At 45.0% G+C, this 26,970-nt stretch overlaps 1 protein-coding gene and 1 long non-coding RNA gene across 7 annotated transcripts in view; one reads left to right on the forward strand and one right to left on the reverse strand.

Moving 5' to 3' along the window:
* Nucleotides 1–26,970, forward strand: part of LOC132028623 (uncharacterized) — a 349,757-nt gene that overhangs the window by 241,511 nt on the left and 81,276 nt on the right. For 2 of the 3 annotated variants that reach the window (XR_009407479.1, XR_009407480.1), the window contains one exon: nt 23,180–23,291. This is a non-coding gene — a long non-coding RNA (uncharacterized LOC132028623). Of the gene's footprint in view, nt 1–23,179; nt 23,292–26,179; nt 26,271–26,970 lie in introns of all 3 variants that reach the window. The other variant, XR_009407481.1, reaches the window with a different exon arrangement.
* The window catches only part of FGF1 (fibroblast growth factor 1), a 99,529-nt gene continuing 76,882 nt past the window's right edge, over nt 4,324–26,970 (reverse strand). For all 4 annotated transcript variants that reach the window (XM_059417812.1, XM_059417813.1, XM_059417815.1 and 1 more), the window contains 3 exons: nt 24,993–25,195; nt 12,219–12,322; nt 4,324–7,633 (listed from right to left, as the gene is read on the reverse strand). In XM_059417812.1, coding sequence (XP_059273795.1) covers nt 7,439–7,633; nt 12,219–12,322; nt 24,993–25,161 — 468 coding nt within the window. In that variant the 5' untranslated portion in view covers nt 25,162–25,195 and the 3' untranslated portion in view covers nt 4,324–7,438. The remainder of the gene's footprint in view (nt 7,634–12,218; nt 12,323–24,992; nt 25,196–26,970) is intronic.

A 26,970-nucleotide genomic window follows, 5' to 3' on the forward strand; every position in this document is an offset into this window, starting at 1 on the left:
TGCAGCTGGACCCTGACGATGATGTTTCTCCTTTGCCAGCTGATGCAGCTTTGGCTTTGTCAGCAGAGGGCACCGGAGGGACACTTGAAGGGTTGTCTTTGGGGTTCTTGTGCTTTTCTTCTTGCTCCCGAGGCACAGTGGCCAGCGGTCAGCTTCCAGCGCGAACCTCCAGTGAGTCCCCCTGGCTGGGCCAGGCCACAGGCTGCTTCCAGGGACGCTTGCCACTGCCACTTGGGAAACTCCCTGAAGCGCTCCAGTGAGATCCACCTCCATCCTTGGGCCACAGACACCCCTTTGCCTGTGGAGTCTGAATCTCATCCCTGAGAGAAGGCCCTCTCTCAAGTTTCTTCCTTCCTTGAGTACTTGCCTTAGCCTTGGGACAGAAGCTGCTCTCTCCATCTTCTATGCCAGTATGCTTCAAGATCTCTTTACCCCCTCAGTAGTTAATCCCTCTTTATTAGTTAATAATTCTTCCCATTAAAATTTCCGTGTTCTGATGACTGGTGTGGTCTCAGTTTGCAGACCTGACCCTCACGAACTCAATGCTAGATGTTTAATAAATGAGCAGTGAATGAATGAATGAGGGAGGGAATTGAGGAAATGTGCTTCCTTTTCAACATATTCCTGCTGCTTGTTTTGAGGACTCGACGGTATGGGGTAGCCCTCAGCCCTGCCAAACTCTTCCAAATGTTCAGGTTGCTTGAGAGTTATGAAATTTCAAGCAGTCTATAAAACCTACCTATCTTCTTCTCTTCAGGTAAATATTCTATGACAGATTCCAGTGGCACCACAGATAGGGAAACAAATTCCTCTCTCATATGTCCCCTCTGCACACCCGCCCTGGATTTACAATTTGGTCCTGTGATATCAGAAATAATCCAGCCAGTCCTAGCACCTGCCCCATTTCCCAGGTCACACTCAGGGTTCCTAATGGAGGTGTTTTTTTGTTTGTTCGTTTTCAAAGATTTTATTTATTTGAGAGAGGGAGAGTAAACATGGAGTGAGACCAAAGGGAGGAAAGGCAGAGGGAGAGGAAGAAGCAGACTCACTGTTGAGCAGGGAGCCTAACTTGGGACTCAATCCCAGGATGCCGGGAACACGACCTGAGCCAAAGGCAGATGCTTAGCTGACTGAGCCACCCAGGCACCCCCACAGGTGTTATATTTTGAAAAAGTCATAGATCTTACTGTTTACTTCTGTAGAGAACAGCTGAACTCTCAACACAATTGATATTGCAGACTACAAACAGTCCTGTTTTTACAATCCAAACAGAACATGTTAGTGTATGAAGACATCCCTGTAACTCACTTTGGAGGAGAAAGCTCTGGGTCAAGGCATATCAGTAAAACTGCTCTTATATTACCTCTGGGTAAGATTAACAAAAGAATTTCTCTTAAGGCAGGAAGACAGGAAATGCCAAAGTCCCAGTGTTGTGCATTTCTGTGTCTACACCTACATCCCTAGACACAGCAACCAAGTGAGCCAAATCCTGAAATTGAACACACTTCCAAACAAGGAGGGCCCAGCCCTTCATTAAGGCTGATAGAGGAGCACATCAAGGACATGGTAAGGTATTGCTTGTTTACATAATAAAATAGACACCAGTGTTTAGCTGCTGAATGTGTAAATGTAGCCTGTGTGATAGTGGGTAGCTCAGAGGGAAGGAAGCAATTTAGGAAATACCTCCTTCCCACATCACACACATTCTCAGAGCCATCAGAAGACCCCAAAACTAGGCCCTACAGTACATGCATTTTATAAAGCAAACCTACCCTCCAGCTTCAGGCTGTGTATGACCTGGTTTCTCTTTTTAATTTTCTAACTGGGGTGGAAAGCTAACAGTGTAGTATGTCATGGTCAATATGTCAACCACAGAGTGGGTACAGTGTTACAGACAGATCCCGGTGGCCATTTTAGTGCATTTCCCCATAACTTGAGAGAATGTTCGATGGATCACTGGGGTTCCGAGTGCCCTGTGTCAGATCCCCACATCTCAGGCTTGGAGTTCTCTGACTGGGTTTTAGAGTAAATTTTATGTACAGTAGCAAGGGAGTTTCTTTCTGGGGCTGGAGGACAGGTCTGAGGAGTGGAGTGGGAAGGTGTGCCACTTTTCATAAGCCATTATTGCAATTTTAACGGTTGTCAAACAAATGCCTAATGATTTTGAAAAAGAGAAGTTACAAGTCCCATGGCTAGGTTGGGCTTAAGTATTCCTATATTGCACTACAGCTCCTTACAGATCATTTCTGTTAATTTGTACAAGTGCACATGAAGGCACGTCTTCGAGGTATCACTATCACCGTATACCTCAATATAATGGCGACCCAAGGGTATTTAGGGTTAGGATTCTCCTCCCCTCCCCATCCCTTGGCAGCTAGGATATCACTCAGATAACGTGGAAGGCTGTGACTTCAGTTACGCTTTTCCCTTTTGCTGTCAAGTTCACCCATAAGAAGCTGATTCTCAGCCAGCCTAACCCTCCGAAACATTTAGGGTGTAGAGTTACTTTTTTTTAGTTGGTTCAGCCAAGATGAAAATTTTCGAATCCCTGTATAAGATGCATTCCAGTAGCAGTGGTGTTTATCTTGTCACTGAATTATGGTAGGAAGATAAGAGGGTCATTGTCAGAAAGTGATGGAGGCGGGGGAGGATGCTCAGAGACCCTGGGTGTCTCACCTTTTCCTGCTGGGTGTCTACTTTTCAAGTCTTGTTTAGAAATAGTTATAAATTAAGAGTTTGGGGATGGGGGAGTGAGAGGGAGGAATGAAGTGAAGACAGTGGGAGTTAGGGAGGCAATGCCCTCGGGCTCCACAGTGATGAGGGTTTCAAAGGATGGAGGGGGCCAATGTCCTCAGGGCCCTTCCATCAGAAATCTGCTAAAAACATTGGAGGCTTTGCAAACAAGCGGTGGTTGCCTGTGGGATCTGCATCATTACATTCATTATGCATGATTAGTAGCAAACCAACTAAAAGAATTCACCAAGCCCTCAGAACAGATGGTTCCTGGGTAACAGGATGTCCCCTTGTCTTTGAACAAACTGTGTCTTTGAAAATACTAAAGTCATAATACAGGATCCCTCATTGGGTTTCTTCATCTTTGGGAAGAAGACCAGTTGCTTTGAGCTAGTGTTTTTCAAAAAATTGTGGTTGTAACCTATTAATGTTGTGACCCAATTTAATGGATCTTTGACCAGCATTTTTAAATGGACTGTAATGGAAAAAATGCATTGTCTGTGTATAGCTTTCGGCTGTTTTTGTTTTAGTTGTGTGTGTATACATATGTATGTGCTGGGTTGTGATAGAAAATGGATCAAGCTCCAAAGAGTAGGAAAATATTGGGTTTAGGTGACTTTAAATGGAAAAGGAGTGATTGATGGTGGTGTGTATTTGGTAGAGTGGACAAACACTGCCCAGCCATTATTAATAGGTACATCTGCTTGTGTGAGTGAGTGAGTGAGTGAGTGTGTGTGTGTGTGTGTGTGTGAATGTTTGTGTGTGTGATCTGATTCTGTCTAGGAAACAGTATGCTTTCTCCTAAGAATAAGAAGTCCTAGATTTAGGGGAGCCTAAGTGGCTCAGTTGGTTAATGCCTGACTTTAACTCAGGTCATAATCTCAGGGTCCTGGGATCAAGCCCCCTTGTTAGGACTTCTTGCTCAGTTGGGAATCTGCTTGTTTTTCTCCCTCTCACTCTGCTCTTTCCCCTATTCATGCTCTGTCTCTCTGCAAATAAATAAATAAAATAAATAATAAGCAAATAAATGATTAAAAATAAATAAATTAATTAAAAGAAGTCCTAAGATTGAGAAGTTTATTTAAAGAGATGCTGCTTAGTATGAAAATAATTTCAGAAAATCTGATGGGCAAACTTAATATCCTTTGTTAGGCCCTTGAGATGAAAGAGATGCACCCTTTGCCATTGACTGCAAGTTGTAAGTCCTTAATTTTTTTTTTTTTTCGGGTCATAGAACATTTGCCTCAGAACAAGATGGTCAACTGTATGATAGTAGCATAAATTTTCATAATTTTTACTTTGAAGAAAAAATATCAGTTGACTTAGTTATTATACTTGGCTATTCAGGGGGCAAATCCCTTGAATGTACTTCCCTGATGGATACCTAGAAGAACACTAATATTGCCTTAGGTTTCCAAACAAAATGAAAAAGGTTTCTACCTTAGCTTTCCTGTCAGCTTTTAAGGTATCCTCTGGTGACAAGCTGTGTCTAGAAAACACAGCAGTCATACCTGTCAGGTGCACGGGGGACGATGGGGGAGACCTTCCACAGGAACAGGAGACTGTGTTGTTTTAAAACTCAGAGAGACATTATCACCTTTTAGTGGAACATTTATTAATACTTGTAAGGTTCCAAAAAAAAAAGAGCAACAGTGATGTAAAATGATAGATGTCTTCTTCATCAGAGGTCTGCTTTGTAGCCCATGGGCTCCGTTGGTTTAGGTAGTACGTTCCCCAAGGCTGAGGAGTTGGGCTCCGTCACTTCTGACACAAAGCAAGGACCTTGATCTTCAGGACCACTTGATGCTCTAGTCGGGTTTTGATAAGTCCACACTGTTGGCTGGAGGAGGCTCTGATTATCATCCCTCCCAAGGAAACAGATCAATAACCACCTCCATGTTGGGGACAATCAAAAGCATAAATGCTCCTGATGCTTCATACAGATTGTCAGGCAATTCTTAACAGTTGGCCTGAGAATGAATCCAAACGAGAGGCATGTGACAAGCAGATGGCTACGTGACTTGCTCAAGGAAGAGAGAGAACACAACAGCAATGCTCCATGTTTAAGGAACTAGAGCATGTTTCTTGTGGCAGGGCATCTGACAAACCACCCTCCCCCCCACCCCCGCCCCAATAAGACCTGACAGGCTCTTTTCCTAATTTGAAAGCAGTGCCCCTGAAGCCGACGTGGTTCTATGGTTGAAAATAGTAGGTTTACCTCGCCATGTTCTCTGACACCTTGATAGGGGTTTATCTTACACTGGGTATTGCAAATTCTTCCAGAACCTGGGTTTCTGGGACTTGCTGATGGTTCAGCAGGAACCTATACAGTCTGCATTTTCACTTGACTGAAGTAAATTAATCCACAGTGTCTTTCATCATAAATATAATGCCCTGGGAGAGAGTACAGCAGTGAACCAGACAGACAAGGTTTCCAGGGGCTCCGGTACCCAGGACAGTGCCTGGCACACAGTAGACACAAAATACATATTCACTGAATGAATGCATGAATAATGACTGGGCGGAGGTTGTGGAGGCCACTGTAGTGTTTCTTCTAACTGCTTTGGATCTCTGAAACCACAGACTTCCGTCTCATCTGTTAGCAACATTTAATTTTTCTTGGCCAGTGTTATATTTGAATTTGATTCATTCACTAAAAATTATGGACCATTATAAATATCTTAGATTTCCTCTCTTGGTACCCTTTTCTGCCAGATCTTCAGAATAAGGAGATGTTAAAACACACTGCACGATCCCCATCTTGCCCGTAAGGATTTACTAAAATAACATAGAATTGTCTTATCCAAGTTACAAAAACAAAAAGTTCTGAATGCAGAATGATATTATGAACCATAGTGTGAACTTAGTTCAGTTCCTCAGTTGTACTGTTGCTTTGAACTTTCACAAGTTGTCTCCCCCCCATCATAAACATGACAATTCAGTTAGTAAAGAATTATTTTTCCATTAGTCATATCAGTTTCTTAGTCAGCTAATATTCTCAACAGTTTTTATCCACAGCTATATCTTTGCTTCAGAGTCCCCACTTTCAAAGGAAAATTGGTAATAGCACAATGAAAAACAAAGTACAATCTCTTTTTATAGGTAAATATAGTATAAGTAGTAGATAATTGAAGAACTTATACATCATAGCCTATTATTTTATTCTCAGTGGCTGAATGCTAATCAGTTAACTGCCTTTGAGCTCTATATTTTTAAATGTGACTAAAACATACAGTCTCACAGTAAATGTAAATGGCTTATTAAGGGCCTTTACATGGCAACAGTATCATATGTCAGAGATGAATGGTGTTTCTAATTTGCTAGCCACTTGGGTCAAGTTTACTTTAAGCAGGAAGCATATTTATACAAGTAATCGTAACACAAATGGTCTCTTGAGAAATGCTGTTGGTGAGGGTTTAACATTTTTGAAGTATGCTTTTGGATCTCTTCTAAATGGGTATTTTATAGCCACTGGGCCAAAGCGCCTTAAATCCATGATCCGTCGCACCAGCGTCACTGCTGCTGACGCTGCCTAAATGCTCAGGAAGTCTCGGGGTGTGTATGTTTCCAAGGGGGAGGCTAGAGAGGGTTGGGGCGTGAGCCACGTTCCTTTGCTTTAGCACTTTGCTACATAAAGTGGGGGTGGGGGAGAGGGCAGCAGCCCCTGCAGTCCCCAGGGCATGTTAGAAATACATACTGCACCCCAGACCCACTGCCCCCAGAATCTACACTCGATCCCAGTCCGCTTGTGATTTTTAAGTCTTGCCTGGGACCCCAGTTCCTCTGTTTTATGGGGACTGGGCACCAGTCATGTGTCCATCTCTCTTTCCTCCTCACTTCTGGAATCTACCTCTTTCTAGGAAAGCATCCCCTCAGCCCACATTTCTTTTCTTGCTCAGCACTCCCACACTCCAGACCCAAATGAATTTACCAACATTGGATGTTTTTGCTTTTATCAAGAGCCCACTTCTTATGCTGCCTGTCTGACATCATCCTGGGGCTTCCTGCTCCCAAATAATCTTGGGAAAGTCAAGGCATTGTAAGGACTTCCAAAGCTATGGATGTGTTCTGCTTTCTTGTGACTAAGCCTCCCATTCTTTGTTAATTCTGCATTGATAGCCCATCCTCCTAAGCTGTCCACCAGAACCCAATCTCCCTTTGCCATTTTAGTCCCTTCTCTTTGGGGCGGGGGTTGATTTCTTTGTCCCAGTTTCCACTCATGGAACACTGCCTTCCCCTAACCTAGTCATAAACTTCTCTGTTAATATATGTGGGGTACTGAAAGGACGAAAGGGCATCATACGAGATGTTTGGGGGAATCACCAACAGAGTTTACTCAGTAGAGGGAATTGTATGCAGTTACTAATCTCCCACATGGCAGGCCCCTGAACACACTTCATTGGCCACACTTTTGCTTTGAGAGGCTCAGCCTACAGCAGGTGCCCGGAGGCAACTGGACATCCACACACCCAGACTGACCAGCCAGTTGGCCTCTAGAAGCAATTTGATCCCTCTGCTCCAAACTGCACTGGGCTAAGAGGCTCTACAGAAAGTGAACGGGGCATTTAGAAGCGCATTGCTTACAGATTTAGGCTCTGTGGGCCAGGGGTTAGTGCAGCCAATGGTCAAGGGAGCAATCTGGGGTCAGTTGGGTGAGGATCCCCTCAGCCTCCTCTGGAGTGGTCGGCACCCAGAAGAGATTTCTTTAATCAGAGGAGACTGGCAGGGGGAGAAACAGAATTGCTTTCTGGCCATAGTGAGTCCGAGGACCGCGTTTGCAGCTTCCGTTCTTCTTGAGACCTACAAACCAATTCTTCTCAGCGTGCTTCTTGGATGTGTAGGTGTTGTAATGGTTTTCCTCCAGCCTTTCCAGGAACAGACATTCCTCATTTGGTGTTTGCTAAAAAGATAAGACAGGAGAGAGGAGAATTATTAGTGACTGGTTTTCAGTGTGGTTTCTCTGTCTGCTAGCCACTGTGACCTGGGGCCAGTCTACGGAGTCTCTTAGTGCTTTGGTTTCTTTCTTAGGAAAAGCGAGATTATAATGGGACCTGTTTCTGAGGGAAGTGGTAATGGTAATGACTTAGAACAGAACCCAGCACCTAGTGAGCCTTCAAATTCATTTACTGTTTTTGCAAGTTCCCCTTCCTTCTGCTGTCCTCAGGACCCTGGAGTTCCCTGCTGGGGAGGTCCCAAATGACCAGCCATAGCACATCAAAAGCAGGGCTGAGCCTTTCGTCTCTAAAGGCTGGCACATAGACATGGCCCTGAAAAATGGCCAAAATTGGTAAAACCAAACTGTGATGTGGTGGGGGTTTTTAAGTTTGGACTTGAAAAATAAATGACAACCTACTAATATTATTTTATATCCTAGCAACTTTCACTAACAATATCAGGATTTTTATGTTAACATTGTTTGGGATATAAACACTTGCACAAAATGTGTCTTAAGTATAAAACATTATTTTGTAACTTAAAGGTTTTAAAAACTGAACATAGCTTTATTTTTTCCTATGTATAAAAAATATCTACTCATACAAAGAATTGTCCTTTTTTTTAAAAAAAAAATTGTACTTTTAAAAATCACAACTTTACTTTAAAGAAGAAAGTAAAAAAAAAAAAAAACACCACCACCACCCCCAAGCCACCCACCCTGATATAAGGACTGCTAACAGTTGATGGAACATATTTTCACATATCTTTACGTATGTACACACGGAGGGACATAGATAAGGCCATATGGATAGAGACTGATGATGTTAGCAAAATGGCATGCTATCCCTGCTTTTAAAAGGAAGTGGAGGGGGGGCGCCTGGCTGGCTCAGTGGGTTAAGCCTCTGCCTTCGGCTCAGGTCATGATCTCAGGGTCCTGGGATCGAGTCCCGCATAGGGCTCTCTGCTCAGCAGGGAGCCTGCTTCCTCTTCTCTGCCTGCCTCTCTGCCTGCTTGTGATCTCTTGTCTGTCAAATAAATAAATAAAATCTTTTAAAAAAAAAATAAAAGGAAGTGGGAAAGAAAGTGATGAAAACATTCAATCTCGGGGCGCCTGGGTGGCTCAGTGGGTTAAGCCTCTACCTTCGGCTCAGGTCATGATCCCAGGGGCCTGGGATCGAGTCCCGCATAAGGCTCTCTGCTCAGCAGGGAGCCTGCTTCTCCTCATCTCTCTCTCTGTCTGTCTCTCTGCCTATTTGTGATCTCTCTCTCTGTCAAATAAATAAATAAAATCTTTAAAAAAAAAAAAAGAAAACATTCAATCTCACAAGAAAATGCAAGTTAAAAACAATATAACAGGTTGGCTATAATATCTGCAAAGAACAAAAAAATTTGCGATGCTTGGTATTGTGAGAGCATAGGACATAGGCACTTCTGTGCACTGTTGGTGAGTTAAATTGGTGTCAATTTTCTCAGGGTAGTCTGGCAATATGTATTACCTTTGACCCAGCAATTTCATTTGTAGCATTGAGCCCTAGGAGATAGTTGAGCAAGTATAAAATGGTATTTTCAAGGATGGTCTTTGCAGTACCAGGTATAATGGGAACACACTCGAAGCAATCTACATCTTTATGGAAAGGTGATTGGTGAAGTGGCTAGGGGCGCACCCATGCAATGGAATCCAGTGCAGTTGCCAATTTATTAATAAGGAAAGATCACTAGGATATATTAAATAGTTCAGTTACTTGAAAAATAGCTACCAACAATTACTGTTTTATTTGGAATTCATCTGCTAGAAAGTGGTAAGAAGGACCCCAGGCGTTTGGCTTCCTATTTCATCAGGATTTTCTAATACATTTGTTATACTTGAAGATAAAATACTTAGGCTGTATATCAACTTTGTGCCAGTTCCTAGTCACGTGATCTCAGTATCATCTCTTCACTCACAGTGGTGGGTGATGCCCTTCCTGGTGGTTTCCAGTCTTGTTGTTCATCATTCTTTATTCATGGGCATGTTTGTGTATGTAGCTGTAAGCCTCACTGAGGGAAGAGGTGGAAACTTGTCAGCCTTGCATCTACCCAGCCGACGCAGAGTCTTGTGAAGGATAGGTGCTCTCCAGCTAGGTGGTGACTTTCGTTTGCTTCTTGAGAGTGTGGAAAGGAGTCCATAAAGTTCCCTTTGGTTTGTAAGGAACTCTGGAACAGGAAGTCTCCTGCTCCTTATTCATTTGTAGTCTAGTGGAGTGACATCTGGATGAGACACTTTGGATCCTTTTAGAACAAGATAGGAAATAAGGGTAATATCTGATAGGGTGACTCTTGCTATCTCTGCAGGAACTTATCCAGACATTAGTGTTCGATGCATATTGTCAGGTGTGGGAGGGGGTGGGCAGTGGTGTACCTGCGTGGGTTGCTCACTCCCGTATAGGGAGGGTCCCCCATTACACCCTTTAGTGGGCGTCAGGCCTGTGTTCTGTGACGAAGCTGAGGACAGCCACGTCCCTCACCTGACGTCTGTGTTACACTAGAGCAGTTGACACACACACAGCGGCTGAGTCACAGGCTGAGTCAGCAGGCCACATCAGGGAACTTCTTCTGTCCCTCCACCAGGATTTGTCAGTAGTTGTTATGCATTTGGTGCAATGCCAAGGGCCTGGCGATTAACAGTTGATTCATAACTATTTTTAAGATGATTTTTTAAATATTTAGCTCTCTTTTTTCCCCACTATATGGGTGGCATAGGCTTACTGTAGAAAATCTGGATAAGACAGGCATTCACATATTATAACATTGGATGGTTATCACCCCTAGAGATAACTATATTAATATTTTGATATATAGTCTTTCAAACTTATTTTCTAAAATAACATATCCTTTCCCCAAACATAAAAATTTGTACCAGGGTGGATTAACACCTAAAACTGGTTGGACATGTGAGGCAGAGCTCGGAGATATTTTAGAACTTATCATTATTGGTGGAGAAATATATAAATTATCAGATATAATATATTAAGATTACCCTCTGAATATTTCAGGGGAAGTATAGGGATGGCCAGGACTATGGTGGGAGCCTAGAGGAAATTGGATTTGGGGATGCTCCCTCAGTATTTTTATACAAGTAAAAGATGGTTATATTAAATGACAAAACAGATTTAAAAGAGGAAAAGCCATAAACTATAAATATAACCTGGAAAATAATGAGGATAAGGGATTTATAAACTTATTATTCGTCTTCTAGCTCTCACTGATGGGGCACCTTACACGTGTCGGCAACATCAGTGGGTGGGTTCTGTGCACTCTTTCTCAGACCCCTCTTAATGCCTCTATGTGACAGTCACCACCCATTACTAGCCTCATTTTAGACAAGGCTCAGAGGAGGCAAGTAACTTGCCAAAGTTGCAGAAAATTTTCAGTTTTGAGTCTGAGATTCAGTGATTGATCGGTTGATTGATTTCATCACCAAGAAGAAAAACCACCTTAAAAAAAAATCTGCTTTCTATGTAGCAGTTACTGCCTATCTCCAAACCCTTTTAAATGGCCCCATTTGATCCATATTTCGGTGAACAGCCTACAGGAGGTTGCTCATTGCTCTGACAGTGTCGTCTCCTGACCCCTAGCAGGTGGCATGAGAAACCAAACTGTGTTCACATTCCGAACCCTGCCTGAAGTTACAGCTTCAAGAGGCAGTCTTCTGTACCCACTGCCCCTTGGCAGTTTGATGTAAGTTAAAGAGAGGTTCAGACCGAAACCCCCTACTAGCTGCCTTTTTGTAGACATCTTCTTCATAAATGGGAAGAAAGGGGTTTGGCCAAGCCTCAATGATCAATTGTTAAGATATAGAGAAAGGATCATTGAAATGCGGAAATAGTTTCAAACCTTGCGCCCACTGGCTTTAGTTCTCTTTCCATTTAAATCTTCTACCAGAGATACCAACAGGGGCAAAATTACACTGTTTCTTTTCTTTTCTCCCTAAGACCAATACATATACTGAGTCAAACCCGTGTAAAGCAAGGAGAGGGTCAGAGCAGAAGATGTGGAAGATTTTTAGCTCCTGAATAAACTCTGAGACCTTGCTTCTCAAGGACAGGCATGTGGCTCATTCATCATCACATCCCTTCAGGCCTTAGACATGGGAGCCACTTGCTAAATATTTGTTGGATGATGAGTTGCACGCTGGAGTCTAGGCTCTACAGTTTTTGTGAGAAGCGTAGAGAACACACAGCCTATGGTGTTGCTCCAGAAACATTGTGGGAATGAATGAATACAGTGGGAATAGGTATTCTGAAATGACTGACTGAGGAGTTACTGAAATTTCAATCAATGTCTCCTCTGTGTCCAGGCGATAGTATGTTTGAGTATTTTGAGAGAGCACCACAAGAAACTCTTTCATGCCTGCACCTAAAATAAGGCAGGGTAGAGGGTGGGAATCCTGCTGGAAAAAACAACAAGCAGAGACTAATTGTTGCTTTCTAGTTTGCATCACTCAACGTAACACGATTTCTGGAAACCTCAAACCTTGGCCGTGTCCGGAAGCATGTCAGCCTCATACTTACTGAGCCGTACAAAAGCCCATCGGTGTCCATGGCCAAGTACTGGCCAGTCTCGGTACTCTTTATGTACACCTCCCCCACGCTTTCCGCACTGAGCTGCAGCTGAACTGAAACAAAAATAACATGAGCAAAAGTAAATAAACACTAAACCTTTGCCGATAGGGCCTGGCGGCCAGGACAGTTAGCCATGGAAAATTCTGCTCATTCATTTCTCAGTGCCCTCAAGGATGAGCCTCACAGTAATCAAAACATAGAAATACAGTTCCTTTTTCTTTGCCCTCCAAAGAAAGCTGCCCTTTGGGAATGATCTTGAGAGAAGGAGAAATGATGATGGGCGTGCCTGCCATCCCCCTGTTGGTTACAGAATGACCCCTCACGCCCTTCCTCTGTCTCTATCCCCTCCTGGCGGGGAATCACCATAGGAGGAAGCGACGTTCGCTTCCCTGGGTGCTGCAGAGTGGGCAGCTGGCCAGCCTGACTGTGTTCCACTTTAATTAGCAACCTGCTTTGGGAGGGCTTTTTAGGGCCCCAACCTGTTCAGCATGGGAGCTTCTTGTGGACAGATTGTTATTTTTAAAAATCCCATAGTGTTTTTTTCCCAGACAGAGAGGTCCCAGGAAGTTGGACCGGTTAGTACATCTGAAACTCAGGGAACACTCCCACTGTGAAGTTCAGTCAATGGCCAGCCTCTGTGGCAGCCCAGCTGGGACAGAGGCTGATGGGAACCCTGGCTTCTCATCGGGAAGACAAAGTGGGTGTCTGGAAATGCAGTGATGGGAGTGGTGGTTCTCGTCCTGGGGTGATGTTTGCCAGGTGACATCTGACCATGTCTGGGGACATTTTGGGCTCTGTTGGCTACAGTACAAATGGTACATCAAGGCCAGGGATGCTGTGACACGTTCTGCAATGCTTAGGACGGCCCCCACAACAAGGAATTATTGGGAAACTATGAGGCCAAGGCCAAGGACCTGAGTTCCTCTGAGTTAGACTCCCCATTTACACTGGTTAATACCCTACGGAGCCTTGCCCACTGCTGGACCACTACCTGGAGTATGGCAGCCATTCAATAATTCTTCATTTGTTCATTCTCTCCCAATGGCGCTCTCAAGGGGGAAGATCCTTTGATGGCTCACATTTGAGAAGCAAAATTAATTCTGGGCTCTCTAGATGATGTCTTTGGTGACTAGACTGTCAACCATCATGATGACTAGGGGTAAAAAATCTAGCTGAGGACCAGTGAGCAACCCGTTCTCCAGGAGGACAAGCTGGCCTCCCTAAGGGTCGGCTTAGTCAGAGGCTGGGAGGCAGGGTGGGCTGGAAGGAACACGGGGCTCTGGTTGGCAGCTGGAGACCCCTCATTGCTTTTCCTTGTTTTCCTGCTTTAGTTAATTTCTTTGAATAGGAAATACATTCACCTGTTTCAAACTTGGAAACCATGTAAGAGGAGACAGAGTGTCCCTTCTCTTGTCTCTGTCCGCCAGCCTCGCAGGTGCAACTGTTGGGGATACAGTGATAAACAGGACAGATGAGACCCTTGTCCTTCCTCCCAGAACACATTCTCTGGTGCTGGCGAGAGGCAGAGAGAAATGAGTAAACCCCTCCTAGATCTATTTTATGTGTACCCTTCTAGAGAGCTTTTATGCACATCTGGGAAATACATGTTATCCTTCCTGCTTTTTTAAATTTTTTAACACCAGTGGTATGATACACACACAACTGTGTACCTTGTTGTTTTGTTTGTTTGCTTAACAACCAACTAGAGATCTTGCCAGTTAAGCACTGAAAGAGTTAACCTAGTTCTATCAGCCAGCTGCTTCGTGTTCTACTACATGGCTGCGTGGCTGTACCATAATCATTTAACCGCTTCCTTATTAATATGTTTGTATTTTCCCATTTCCTTCTGTTTTCCTTATCTTCTGATTCATCCCAAGAGTGATACATAGTTACTCACCCTTACTGAAGATGTGGTTCTCTTGTCCTTGGATGTGTTTGCTACAGAGACTTGGGTCTCCCTTAGCTTCCTGTGGTCAGTGGAGTTTATCTAATTCACAGGAAGGAAACTGGAAGCCATTGATTTCCTTTCCCACGGGTCCTCCTGACTTGGGTTAGTCCAAGAGGGTAGTCATGAGAGAACAGGCAAGAAGGCCTCCATCATGATCTGGGCCTCCCCTCTAGCCTCACACCACACCACTTGCTCGCTCACCCATTTAACTCCCCCGACACGTCAGGCTCTCTCCCACCTCAGGATTCCTGCCCACGCTTGATGCTTTGTCTGGCACCTTCTTCCCCCTGATGTTGACACAGTTGGTTCTTCTTCTCCTCCGGGCCCCAGCCTAAATGCCCCCTCCTCAGAGAGGCCTTTCCCACCAAGGCCCCCACAAATGTCCCTGCCAGTGCCACCTGAGTTCCCCCATTGTCCTCTTTCTCAGCCTTTTGTTTCCTCTGTGGCACTTTATGCGGCAAACACCTATTTTTGTCACTTAGGGGTTTACTCCTTTTTTCTGCCTCCCCAGGAGAATGTGTACCTGGGGAAAGATCAGGGATCTTCTCTGTCTGGTTGCCCGTAGGTCTGCAGTCCCTCATGCTGGGCCTTGCCCACTGGCTCAGCCACGATAGATTTGTCTAATGGACAATGTTAGGCCAATATTTGCAGAGATGAACCTGCTGTCCATCATCAGTAAGCTGTGCACTTTGAATTGTGTCTCCAGTGATGCTTTGTGGAATGAAGTAAGAGGGACCGAGCTGAGCATTCCAGGGTCTCCCACCAGCCTGCTGGGTGACCTTGGCGAGGCTTCTTAACCTAGAGGCCACAGTCTTTTTATCAGTAACATGGCAAGCCTTTGTGTCTAGACTCTAAAGTTTTCCCCAGCTCTAAGAGTCTATGAAGCAGTAAATACCTTTCATAGCAATGCTGCATGCAACAGAATATTGTTCAGCCCTAAAAATGAACAGAGCACTACTATGTGCTACAGTGTGGATGAGCCTTGAAAACATGCTCAGTGCAAAAGCCGGTCCCAAAGGACCATGTATTGTATAGTTCTATTTAAGTGAAATGTCCAGAGTCGATGGACGCATAGAGACGGGACATAGATGAGTGGTAGCCAGGGCTGAGGAGGAAGGTGAGGAGAGCAAAGGGGGAATTCTGGCTGAGAGGTCCAGGATTTCTTTTGGAGGGGATGAAAACGTTCTAAAATTGATTGTGGAGATAGTCACAACTCTGTGAATATAGATATGTAAAAAACCCATCAAGTTGTACACCATAAGTGGGTTAATTCTATGATATATGAATAATACGTTGATAAAATTGGGGTTTTTTAGTACTTTGTGCTTTCATTGGCTCTTACGGTCTTCAGAGAAGTTTTGGATATATTTCTCTGCCATTTTCTCGGCATCATCCTGATGTTTAAGAGGGACCGAGGGAAGGCACTAACTATGTAGGGATCACCTACGCGTGCCAGGCGTCGTGCTAGTTTCTGTTTTGGTATAAACAGTATAAAATTAGAGTATGGGTTCCAGAATCAAACCACACGAATTCAAATTCTGGCTTGGCTGTGTATTAGCTGTGTGATCACTGGGCAAGTTATTTAGCTCTTGTTGCCTTATGCATGATGGTAGCACCTGCTTCGTGGAATTGTTTTGAGGATTCAACGATGTAATGCATAGAGAGGGCCCAGGACCATCACTGTCATTTCCACCGAGCAACCGTGACTCCATTGCTTTTCCCAGTGTTGTCTGGAGGAAGGTAGCAGTGACTTTGTCCTATAGGTGAGAAGACTGAAGCTCGCTGATGACATGTTTTACCCAACATTTAACATTGTGACCAGGGCCCAGCTCTGAGTATTGCAAGTATCCTGTGTTTTCTTCTCTGTAAGATAACACCTTGGGCTCCAGTGATGGGAAAGATGACTCCAAATCCAGCCAAATTCTCTTTTCTTGCACCCTTTTGTGTTCAAGGTCAGACAAGATGTACAAGATGGCAAATGGTCATCTAGTATCCCACTTGCAGCTCTTGGTTAGCTGCTGCAGTTTTAGGTTCACAGAAAAAATAAAGGGAAGGCAGTGATTTCCCCTATGTCCCCTGCTGTCACAAGCGTGCAGCCCCTATTATCAGCACCCCCATCACAGTGGTCCATGTGTTACAAGTGATGGACCTACACTGACACATCATTATCAGCAAGGAGTGTTTTTAAAAAGATTTTCATTTCCTAGCTCATTTCTGTTCTCTGCTTGCTTAGTCTCCATTCGTCTTTCTGGGGTAGGGGGCAGGTAGAGTCAACTTTGTTGTCTGTGGACTCCCATGTTGGCCACGCAAAGGCCTCACGGAGGTAACCATGAGCCAGAGCTGCTTGGCACAGGACTCGGTTCTCAGCCATGAGCCCCAATGCCAGGCTTGTTGCACTGGTGAGAGTTTGTCTCAAGAGTTTCCTCTGTAAATATTATTTCTCCAGGATGTCCAAGTTTCATAGCTCATTTTCACTGGATTTCTTTCTGGCTAAGTTTCCTAAACATATATCCTTTGCGAGCGGGCCTGGCAGGAAGGAGTAACACCCAACCGGGGCTGCTCGTGGAACCGACGAGGTGTCCGGCTCCCTCCAGTGACTTCATCCACTCTTCTCAACCTCCAGCCTCTGGCAGCTATTGCCCAGGAGGAGCGGAAAGGAGTGCGTGTGAGAAAGGGGTTCCAAAAGGGGAGGGGAAACCACACAGCCTGGCCCAGCGCCAGCTCCTCCCTCTCAGAACAGCACCAGGGTTTGGAAGCCACTCAGTCCACACACATTCCCTGCCCATCCATCCCTGGCGTGCTGAGAACCGCGCCCCGTGCCACACAGGGACCCCACGCTGGGAGCCGAGGGGGCTCAGACCTGTGATGGTAAATATGCCCACTTGAGAAACCCTGCTCATTTTTCAGCTAGAAGCAAACACAAGTGCAACACCTACAGCAAAAACTCTCTTTCTCTCTCGTATGTATTAAATAGTCTTATGATACATACACATATGTATTAGGTAGAATGAATATATATAGAGAGAGATTATATATATAATCTATATATGTGATATATAGATTATATATATATATATAATCTATATATGTGATATATAGATTATATATATATATTATATATAATCTTTCAAAGAAAGCAGAAAATAATGCAGAGTGAAAAAAGCAAATTGCAAAAGATTATAGTAAATCCTTGATGAAATCCTTTATAAAACACCAAACAGTGTGCATAGCTCATGAATATATAGGGAGTAAAATGAGAAAATGTGCCTTAGATTCAGAACAAATTCCTACAGTTGCTGCCCTGGGAAGGATGAGGAGAAGGGCTGAGTCTGCAGAGGGCAGTGGGAGGAGCCTCTCTTTTGTCCTAGCTCTTCATTTTGTTAAAGACACAACTCTGAGGCAAACCCAGTCACCGGGTGACCCTGGTTCAGTGTAGGTGATGGGGCTCTGGTGACCGTGGACTTATCCTTTTTGGGGCCATCGCGGTTGTATAAAGCTCAGCTCTTAGTCAATGGGCAAACACTCAGAGCTGGCCAAGGCTCCTGTTACTTGCTCTTGACCACTTGGGCTTGACCCAGGCCTCATGCAGACCCAAGCACAGGTGTCCATGAAGGTGAGTCTTCTTAGGGGGTGATGGAGCCAGGAAAGTTAATGAAGCAGGACAGGGATGAGGGGGCACTAGGGCTCCCCCGTACTCTGCTCAGTTTCCTTTTCTATCGCCTTCCACCAGGTTAACCAACACCTGCACGAACAGGAAGAAGCAGCTTTTCTTTATCCCGAGCAGGAATTTAGGACTTCCTGTCTGAGGTAGGAGGGTCCTTGGCTCTAATGTCCCTGGCATTCCCAGGATGAAAGGACAAGCAAATACTTTTTCAAAAATGAGACAAGTCAATTAGTCCATAGAGTACTTATTGTTCCACTTTCGACTTATCAGGAGAAATGGAAGCATTTTTTAATTAAACAACTTTTTAAAAAAAATCGTTGCTTTATTTTACGTATTTATTTTTTATTTCTTTGTTGTGGTTCCCCAGTTTGCCCAGCTCTGCCCCTGCCTGGGACTCCTGCCTTCTCCGCCCCCAGTCAGGCCTCTTCTCTGCCTCTCACCAGCAAATTTTTTAAAGGTACTCTAGCTAGACATCAGTTTCCTAGAGAAATTCAAATTTACAAAGCAGTATAAGATTTTTTATACACAGGCTATGTTTGCTTGGTGGGTTTGTGACCATGATGTGCCCAATAGAAACTGGAAAGCACAGAAGGCGGTGCTGGTCTAGGAATGTGTTCTTTATCAAAAGAAAAGATCAAGGTAATCTCCACCTTTGTGGATCGTGCTCCTCCCTGCCCCTTGCTTACACTTTGAATCCCTTCACGGGGCTTTTTGCTTGAAGGAGTGTACATAAAGGTGAACCCGGAGCTTTTGGGTAGACATGCCAGCCCCAAACTAGGCAGTCTAACCTGTTTTTCTGCCAGAGCTCTGCCTGTATCTCTGGTGTTCTCTTCTCCATGGTGCCTTCCATTAGCTCTTAGCAGTACTTTTATTCACAGGAAGATACATGATTCTTATTTCCAAGGACAGAAAGAAGGAAAAAGATGCCAAGAGCCTGCAGCTGCCAAGACAAAGTGAGCTTTGGGGTCCTGCACATGGTTCCCCACCCCAAGCCATGCTCACATCTTCCTCTTCTGCCCCTAGAAGTTTTTAAAGACAAGATATCAGCTGGTATGTTCTGAGCACAAATGAGTGCAGAGGTAGGTTCTGCTCTGGTATCATGCCCGTGGCCTTTAAGCCTACTTTCCACCTCTGCTCTCCAAAGAGAGGCCAAAAGAGATTACGTGCCTAGTTTATTCTGGGTCGGAGACTTCCCGTCCTTTGCCGTGTTTACCCAAAGTGAGGTCAGCCTCATTCAGAACTCGGTGAGGTTGTTTTATGTCAGTGGCATTTATAATTAAAGTGTAGCCACAAGCCGAGCTCCGTAAAACATTAGAGGAAGATGGAGAAGTTTAAAAAAAAAAAAAAAGTGAATTTGTGGAAAGAAAATTCCAGTGGTTTGGAATACATATGTATATGAAAAAGACTTTTCTTAGAATTTGTAAAGGTGTCTGCTTCTGCTTTAGGGTCTGAAAAATAGATCCCTGGAAAATTTCGATATAGTCCACAGACTATGTGATATTAAAAAAAAAAAGTCTTTGTAGAGATTTTCTAGATTTTTCTGCATAACAGATAAGGGGTAAGTGGGATGAAGGGCAGGGAGACCTCTGGCATCTTATCTCACCAAGGTGGGAACAGCCCGCAGGGGGTGGGGGAGCATTTCTGCCTGAAGACCGGCCCTGCTCACTGGCTTCTGCCAACAGGGCCCAGTTGTGCCCACCCTGGTGATCTGAAAAGCTGTCTTGACTTGCAGCACAAGCCGGTGGGGAGCCAAGTATCCTTACCACAAGGTGCCGAGTCACAGTGGAGAAGAAACTGCAGACTGCATGGCCCCAAAACAAGGAGGTGGGAGGGATTTCACTTAAGAGGAGTCTGCCCTATATAAAGGACTGCAAAGTACCATTTCTCTGACCAGTGAACTCCCTTAGTGCCTTTAGGATGTGGTTTGATTTATAAATATTTGATTGGCACACACTTTGCTCAGGAACCTTTCCATTTGTGCGGTGAGCAGTGCCAGTAATCCTGCTCCCCACACAGCCTCTTGTGTGCTTGGGGAGGCAAGGGGGTGTGGGTCACAGCAGAGGCTGCAGATCTGGGATGCTCGCAAACTTGTTCTCCAGTTACCATTCATGTGTTCGTCCCATTGAGGAACAAATCATGTCCCCTTTGGCCCGAGAGGAAGGTGCAGCAGGAAGGGCAGAATCAAACATGGAGCCCCTTCTTGCTCTGCCCACAACAGTTCGCTCTCTCTGCCAGAGAAGTTAGACAGGACAGGACTTGCTGGGCCTGGGCCCATTTTTCCTACATTCCAGGCCATGAGGGCTCCAAACCTAGATGGTCCTGGCAACACCGAGTTGAAGAGTAAGACTGAGTTCCATGAGCAAGGCTAACATTCATTTAACTTAACAGCCTACAGAGATCAGATGGTTACAGAAGAAGGTCAAGTTAGCCTAGAAGTGATGATGATGGTGAATAACATTTTTTGAGCACCTGCTATATGACGCTTTTAAGGTTCCTCCTTTACTGTGACATGGGAACTGTTTTTAAAATGAAGAAACAGAGGCCTGTGGGGAAGTAACTTCCGCAGGGGGACAAGGAACTAATGAACAGGGACCTGTACCTACACCTCTCTGATCCGCATGACAGGCTGTGTGAATCCAGCACTTTCTTCTTCTTTTTTTTTTTAAGATTTATTTATTTATTTTAGAGATCAAGAAAGAGAGAGCACAAGTAGCAGGGGCAGAGGAAAAGGGAGAGAGAATCTCAAGCAGACCCCGTACTGAGTGTGGAGCCTGACATAGGGCTCGATCTCACAACCCTGAGATCACAACCTGAGCTGAAACCAGGAGTCTGAATTGAAACAGAGTCAGACGCTTAACTGACTCCACCCAGGCACCCCTCCAGTATGCTTATTTAATCAGTTCTTGGGGGGAGACCACCATCATGGTATTGATGTCAGGGGTGGTAGTGGTATATGAAAAGAGTCAGAAGAGGAAACTTCCTTGGAAGCAGCAGCGATGGACCGCTTTCAACTTTCCCACTTACTGACTGATCACAGGCCCTATTAGCTCAGTGTCTGCAGAGTGATGATTATTCATAACTTTGTGAGATTATGGTTAAGTGGAAATGCAGGAATCTAACACAATGCCTGGCATTTATCAGGTGCTCAATAGGTATTTACTGAATCTCTTGTTGAACTTGAATTCATCTGCCACCAATGCAATTCATTTACTCATCAAATTCGTATTTATTGGGTACTGTGCCAAGTGCCAGTCAATGGACTAGACACAGAATTGGATTGTTGAGCTCTAACAGACAAAGTCCCCATCCTCAGGGAGCCTAGAGGCGGCAAAAAGCATTAAATACTCACACAAGTGAGTGTGATTATAACTACAGGGAAATATGCATGGTACAAGAGGCACTCCTCAAATGTTCTGTGTCTGAAATGGAACTGGTCATCTTTCCCTGGGCCTGTTCCTCTTCCAGGATCCTCCCTCTCAAGGTGAGGCCACCATCTGCCCATGTCCCAAAGGAAAGCCATAGGCGTCTCCATGAATCTTCTTGCAACTTAACATCCATTGCCCTGTCTCGTGGTCTGCAGCTCTTGACTCTGATGTTGCCTGGCTTTCCTAGAATGGCGTTGTAACACATTGTCAAAGCCTGTATGGCTCATTGCCTCATTGAGGAGCTTTGGGAACGTTTTACTCAGGCCTACATTACAGTGGCCAGTGCACAAACATCTGTCATAGGTTTATACTACTCCAGGAAAGGCCTTGTGTTAGGTACTTGGAAACTTACTCTCCTGGAAGTAGGAAGAAGGTTAAGTTTTGAAAACACCCCAGTTTTGCCCAAGGCAGATCTGCTGGTTGCAGACAAAGAGAAGCCATGAGAAGAGTTATTTTTTGCTTTGTAGAGCTGGAAGACATGCAATTCTATTTGGAATGATTTATGTAGATTTATTTAATATTTGATTGGGTTTCATGTATATTCTTCCTGACGGAAGTCTTAGAGTATGGCTCTGTGCCTGTGACCACAATATCTAGTCATGCTCAAACTAATGATCTAGGAATAGAAACCATCCCCTTGCGGGACCGTGCTAATCAGTAAACCAAAGTCATCTACTCTCTCTGACCCTGCCCTGTCCAGATTGAGTCTGATTCAGAATAATCTGTGAAAATGAAGAAGGTGTGTGACAGTACCACCACTGGGCAGTAGAGGGCGACAGAAGTACACTCAGCGTGTAGAGAGTCCTGTTGCCTGCCAGATCTTTTAAGACTTTTCAGCCTTTTCAGACACACAGAGCAGTGTTATTATTCCCATTCCCCAAGGTGAGGAAGCTGAGTCTCAATATTATTCCCAAGGTTAGACAGCTGGGAACACTGGAGACATCTACATTTCTAGACAGGAGGGGTGATTGGAAGGGGCTTTGGGCTGGGGAACTTAATGTTTATTTTGCAGAGCATTTTATGCAAAATGGGGGAAATGGTCATTGTTCAGTGCTGTTCCAGTTAGAAAGGGACAGTGCAAGAATATGAACTCAAGCTTTCTGACTCCAAATCTAGGGCCCCTTGAGTCTGCGGCGAGTATCTGCATTATCCTGTCCTCTTGGCACTGACAAGTACAGAGATGGATTTCTGCTCACTCACCCCACTTAGCTCTGATTTCTGTCCCCCTTGGCCCTTGTTCTTAGTTCTAGAGTAAATAAATAGGCGAACACAACTCTGAATGTTGCCAGAGGGGCCCTGAATCAAAACATGAATCTAGAGCCTTGACCTTCCTGGGAGACATTACAGAAAAGATGAAGGGAAGGTCCTCAAATATTATACTGTACTTCCACGTGCTGAGTTGAATAGTTGGAAGCTTTGAGGTGATGATGATGATGATGACAGCAGTATTGTACTGAGCTGTTCCCCTGAGTCAGGCACTGTGCCGGGGACTTTAACTCGATCATCTCATTTAATCCTCCTGAGAAACCAGCGAGGCAAGTAGTTTGATTCTTATCTTACAAGTGAGGAAAGTGAGGCCAGAAAGATTGAGTAATTATAGCCCAGGTTCACTTGGCAAACAGTCTTTCCAGCGTTACTGGGATGTAGACCTCCTCACACCCACTCCTACAGCTTTGTTGTGCTGCATTCCAGGGGTTCCTGACGTCTTAGGTCAGGCGGCTGAATCCACAGCACTTTCAGAAGTTGTCCGAATGTTATATACCCAGAATGCAGTCAATAGTATTAATGATGGAGTGACAACAATGAAATCAAATGCCATTTGTATAGAAATTCTAGTACTTGGAAGTCCTAACTGTAGTGTCTTATTTCCCAGAATTCAAGATGTCCCAGAAAAGCCAGCCTAACCCCGAGGAACACAGCATCATGCTTGTCTTTCCCCAGGGATTCTGAGCACCAGAGAGCATTCCCGTTGGTTCAGAAGATGGGTAAGACTTATCAGAAACATTTAAAATCCTGGAGGAATCAAAGCTTCTTTCCCTTGTGTTATATGGGGCAGATCACACTGTAGCATGCCTCACACAGTGGAGTACAATCTAAGTCCATTTGTTCACAGCAGATGTTACTTATACACGTGTATATGTTTAATGTACTAAACAGAGTCCTTTTTGCCTCACTCTGGTACCTAGTTTTCAAGGCTATCAAAACAAACCCCCCAAAAAATCTGGCCTTGCAGCTGGAAGGCCCAACACCAGCCTTCCTGCTGTTTATCTCAAGGGTCTGCCTGGTGAGTGGGAAGGAAAAGACTGCCTTCTGCTTCATAGATGGCAGCTTCCGACCCCACGACCTTTGCGTTTAAGAGTAGAGTGAGCACCACTGAGGTGGTCATTTCTGCTTACAGCCTGCAACCTTTGGTACATATTACATGATTAATTAAGACTATTTGGTAAATCACATCAAGGTCAGTATTTTGCATTCCATTTTACAGCCTGTTCTGTAGAACCACACTTTCCACCTCTGCTGTTACTGTGCATCTCTTGGTTTCCTCTATACTTTTCTTTTCTTGATTCGTAGTGTGCTTCACCCATCAGATCACTGACTCTCTAAGCAGGAACTTAGGACTTTTGGCTTCTCCACAATACTAATGCCCCAGTGGTGCTCAGGGACTCCCTGATAACATCCCAAAAGAGCCCAGACACCTAATGTCAAACGGACACACCACCGTGAGAAGTACTAAAGCAGAAGGTAGAGGTTTTTATTCTTAGAGAGTCACGGAGATTCTTTTCCCTCAAGTCATGCCTCGATTTATCAACACCATCTGAGGGCTGGCAGGAGAGCCTGAAAGAGAGAGCCTTTGGCTCCCACTGCTCCCGCTCTCCAGTTTCTATAGGGTCTGGAGAATGACTTTACCCCTCCCAGTTACCACAGCCCCATCTGCGTGATACGTAGAGTGAGCGCTGCATAATTTATGATGTGTAAGACTATAATTATGAACTAGGATTTCACAAATCAGGCCCGGTGGGAGCATAAGCTGGAGAGCCCGTGACCATGAAACTGAGCCCAGGTCTCTGTGAAGGGTCCACTGCTGCCCCGCCCCATGTGGCTCGTTCTGTCAGAGAACAGGCAGGGCCCTCACCAGCCTTGGGAGCCAGGCCTAGTGACAGAAACCCACAACAGGGGCACCTGGGTGGCTCAGTGGGTTAAGCCTCTGCCTTCAGCCCAGGTCATGATCTCAGGGTCCTGGAATCGAGCCCTGCTTCGGGCTCTCTGCTCAGCAGGGAGCCTGCTTCTGCCTCTCTCTCTCTCTCTCTCTCTCTGCCTGCCTCTCTGCCTTCGTGGGATCTCTCTCTCTCTCTCTCTCTGTCAAATAAATAAATAAAATCTTAAAAAAAAAAAAAAAAAAAAGAAAGAAAGAAAAGAAACCCACAGCAGTTGAACAGTGGAAGCCATATCTGCTCTCAAAGCAGTTGAGTTAGGTAAACAGAGAGCCCTTCTAAAACTTGGTATAGGACCCCTTTAGGTAGGCTGGAGCTCTCACAATGTGTTATTTTCTACACCTAGACCCTGGACACAAGCTTCTGAGTGTGTCAGGCAGAGAAAGGGTACCCATATGTAGACAGCCTCCCCACTCGCCTCCTTGACTTGAGACACCAGGAAGGCAGGAGGCTGCAAGAGAGATGGGTGCTTACTGTGCTGGTCGCTCCTGTCCCTTGTGCCGTCCACTGTGCCATCTGGAAGGATCCTCAGGAAGTGGCCCCCATTGCTACAGTAGAGGAGTTTGGGCTTCTTGTAATTCCCCGCAGGCAGATTAAACTTCTCCATCAGGGCTGTGAAGGTTGTGATTTCCCCTTCAGCCATGGCTCAGCGGCTACTGGTTATGGTGCTTTCAAGGCTGTAAGAAATCAGACAACCCTGTAGAATGTCCCGCCAGTGAAGGGGCCGCTCACCCTTTCCAGCAGGGAAGGAGAGCCTCAAGGCACGGGGCTCCCAGTGGGTCAGTAGCCACAGACAACCCAGGTGATGGCCACTGGAGACGGGCCTGTGTGGTGGGCAGCAGTGAAGGAAGAAAGGTCTCTGGCCTGGGAGGGATTTTCAGGACATTTCTTACTTCCCAATTGGACACAGCTTTGAACCAGGCTGTGCATTTTTTAGAATTTCAAATTTAATCACTTGGCCAAGGGAAAAAAAAATAATGTTTTGGTCCCTCCTTCTGATCCACACATATCCTCAAATTAAACACTGGAGTGGCACTAAAATAACACCTGGGCCCTGGCTGAAACCCACAAAAGCCGAGGGGCCGGCACTGAGGTTTTGCTGTCCATCCTCCCACTGTTTTGGCTGGGGACTGCCGGCCCCGTGGACACAGACGGCTCTGACAGCCTGACTGTTGGGGACCCGTGGAAAAAGGGATGGAGGCCTTGCAGACCACCCACGATAGGGACAGTGAAGGGTTCATGCATAAAGGGTTTGCTGGTGGGAATAGCACCGGAACGGGGAACAAGCCTATGGTGGGTGTTCCATGGGGGTTCTAAAGGGCAGACGCCACACCAAAGGAAACCTGATGAGACAGATCATGATGAAGGGTCTGCCAGTTATCCTTCCCCAGCTTTTCTTACCTCCTAATATCACACAGAGAAGGCAGGTCTGTCCCTTGTACAAAGGCTATCTTCCTCCTCATTATTTTCAAATGAGACCTACTTATTCGGATGAGGAAGCCTCCATATTACACAGTATAATCCTCTCATATTTTAGACACCCACTCTGTAGAGATTTATACCATCAGTGTAAAGATGTATCAGTGCCACAAAGCTAAGTTTTAAGAAGCAAAAGTAACAAACATTAGAACTTTAAAACCTCTTCTTGCCCCACCATTTAGGAGAACAATGCATTGGCCACTACAGGGCTACTCAAGGAAGAGGCGAAGAGCTGGAAGACGATTTCGGGAGCTTCTTAACAAGAGTGAGCAGGTGGTGGTTGTGTACAGTGATTATCAGGGGGCCTTGTAATAATCATGACCATCACCATTCACGCCTCCTCCATTCACGCAAGCAAGTTAGCTTGTATGACATTCCTTACTACTTTTTGAGAAAGCCATTCATATTATTCCCATTTTTTCTAAAATGATGCTGAAGCTTTCAGATGTTTGATGGCCTCTCTAAGGTCAATACCTCCTAGGTGGTAGTGCCAAGACTCAAAAGGAGTGTGTTGAAACAAAACTATCACTTGCCCTTAACACCAGGAAAAGGTGAAGGGACTTCACTGATACTGTATCATTGCTGTAAGTGGGATTTTTACCTCTTGTGTGGCACAGACATCTACTCCGATGAGCTTGTTATGCATAAAGTTATTAATTTGTGACCCAGATGTTGGCTTTCACCAACTTTTGTCCCCATGTCAACCTTGAAGTGAGATTCCAGGCTTATCGTCATTCCCTGGAGACCTGACAACACCAGGCATTAGGGAGCCTGCCAGTCTTCTGTATGCCCTGCATTACTAACCATCCATCCATCCTTCCATGCATCCATCCTTCCATCCATCTATTTACCCATCCATCTATCTATCCTTCCTTCTGTCCATCCATCCATCCACCCACCCATCCATCTATCCACCCATTCTTCCATCCATCCATCCATCCATGCATCCATCTATCCTTCCATGCATCCATCC

The sequence above is a fragment of the Mustela nigripes genome, chromosome 12, assembly GCF_022355385.1.
Source record: "Mustela nigripes isolate SB6536 chromosome 12, MUSNIG.SB6536, whole genome shotgun sequence".
Classification (NCBI taxonomy): Eukaryota; Metazoa; Chordata; class Mammalia; order Carnivora; family Mustelidae; genus Mustela; species Mustela nigripes.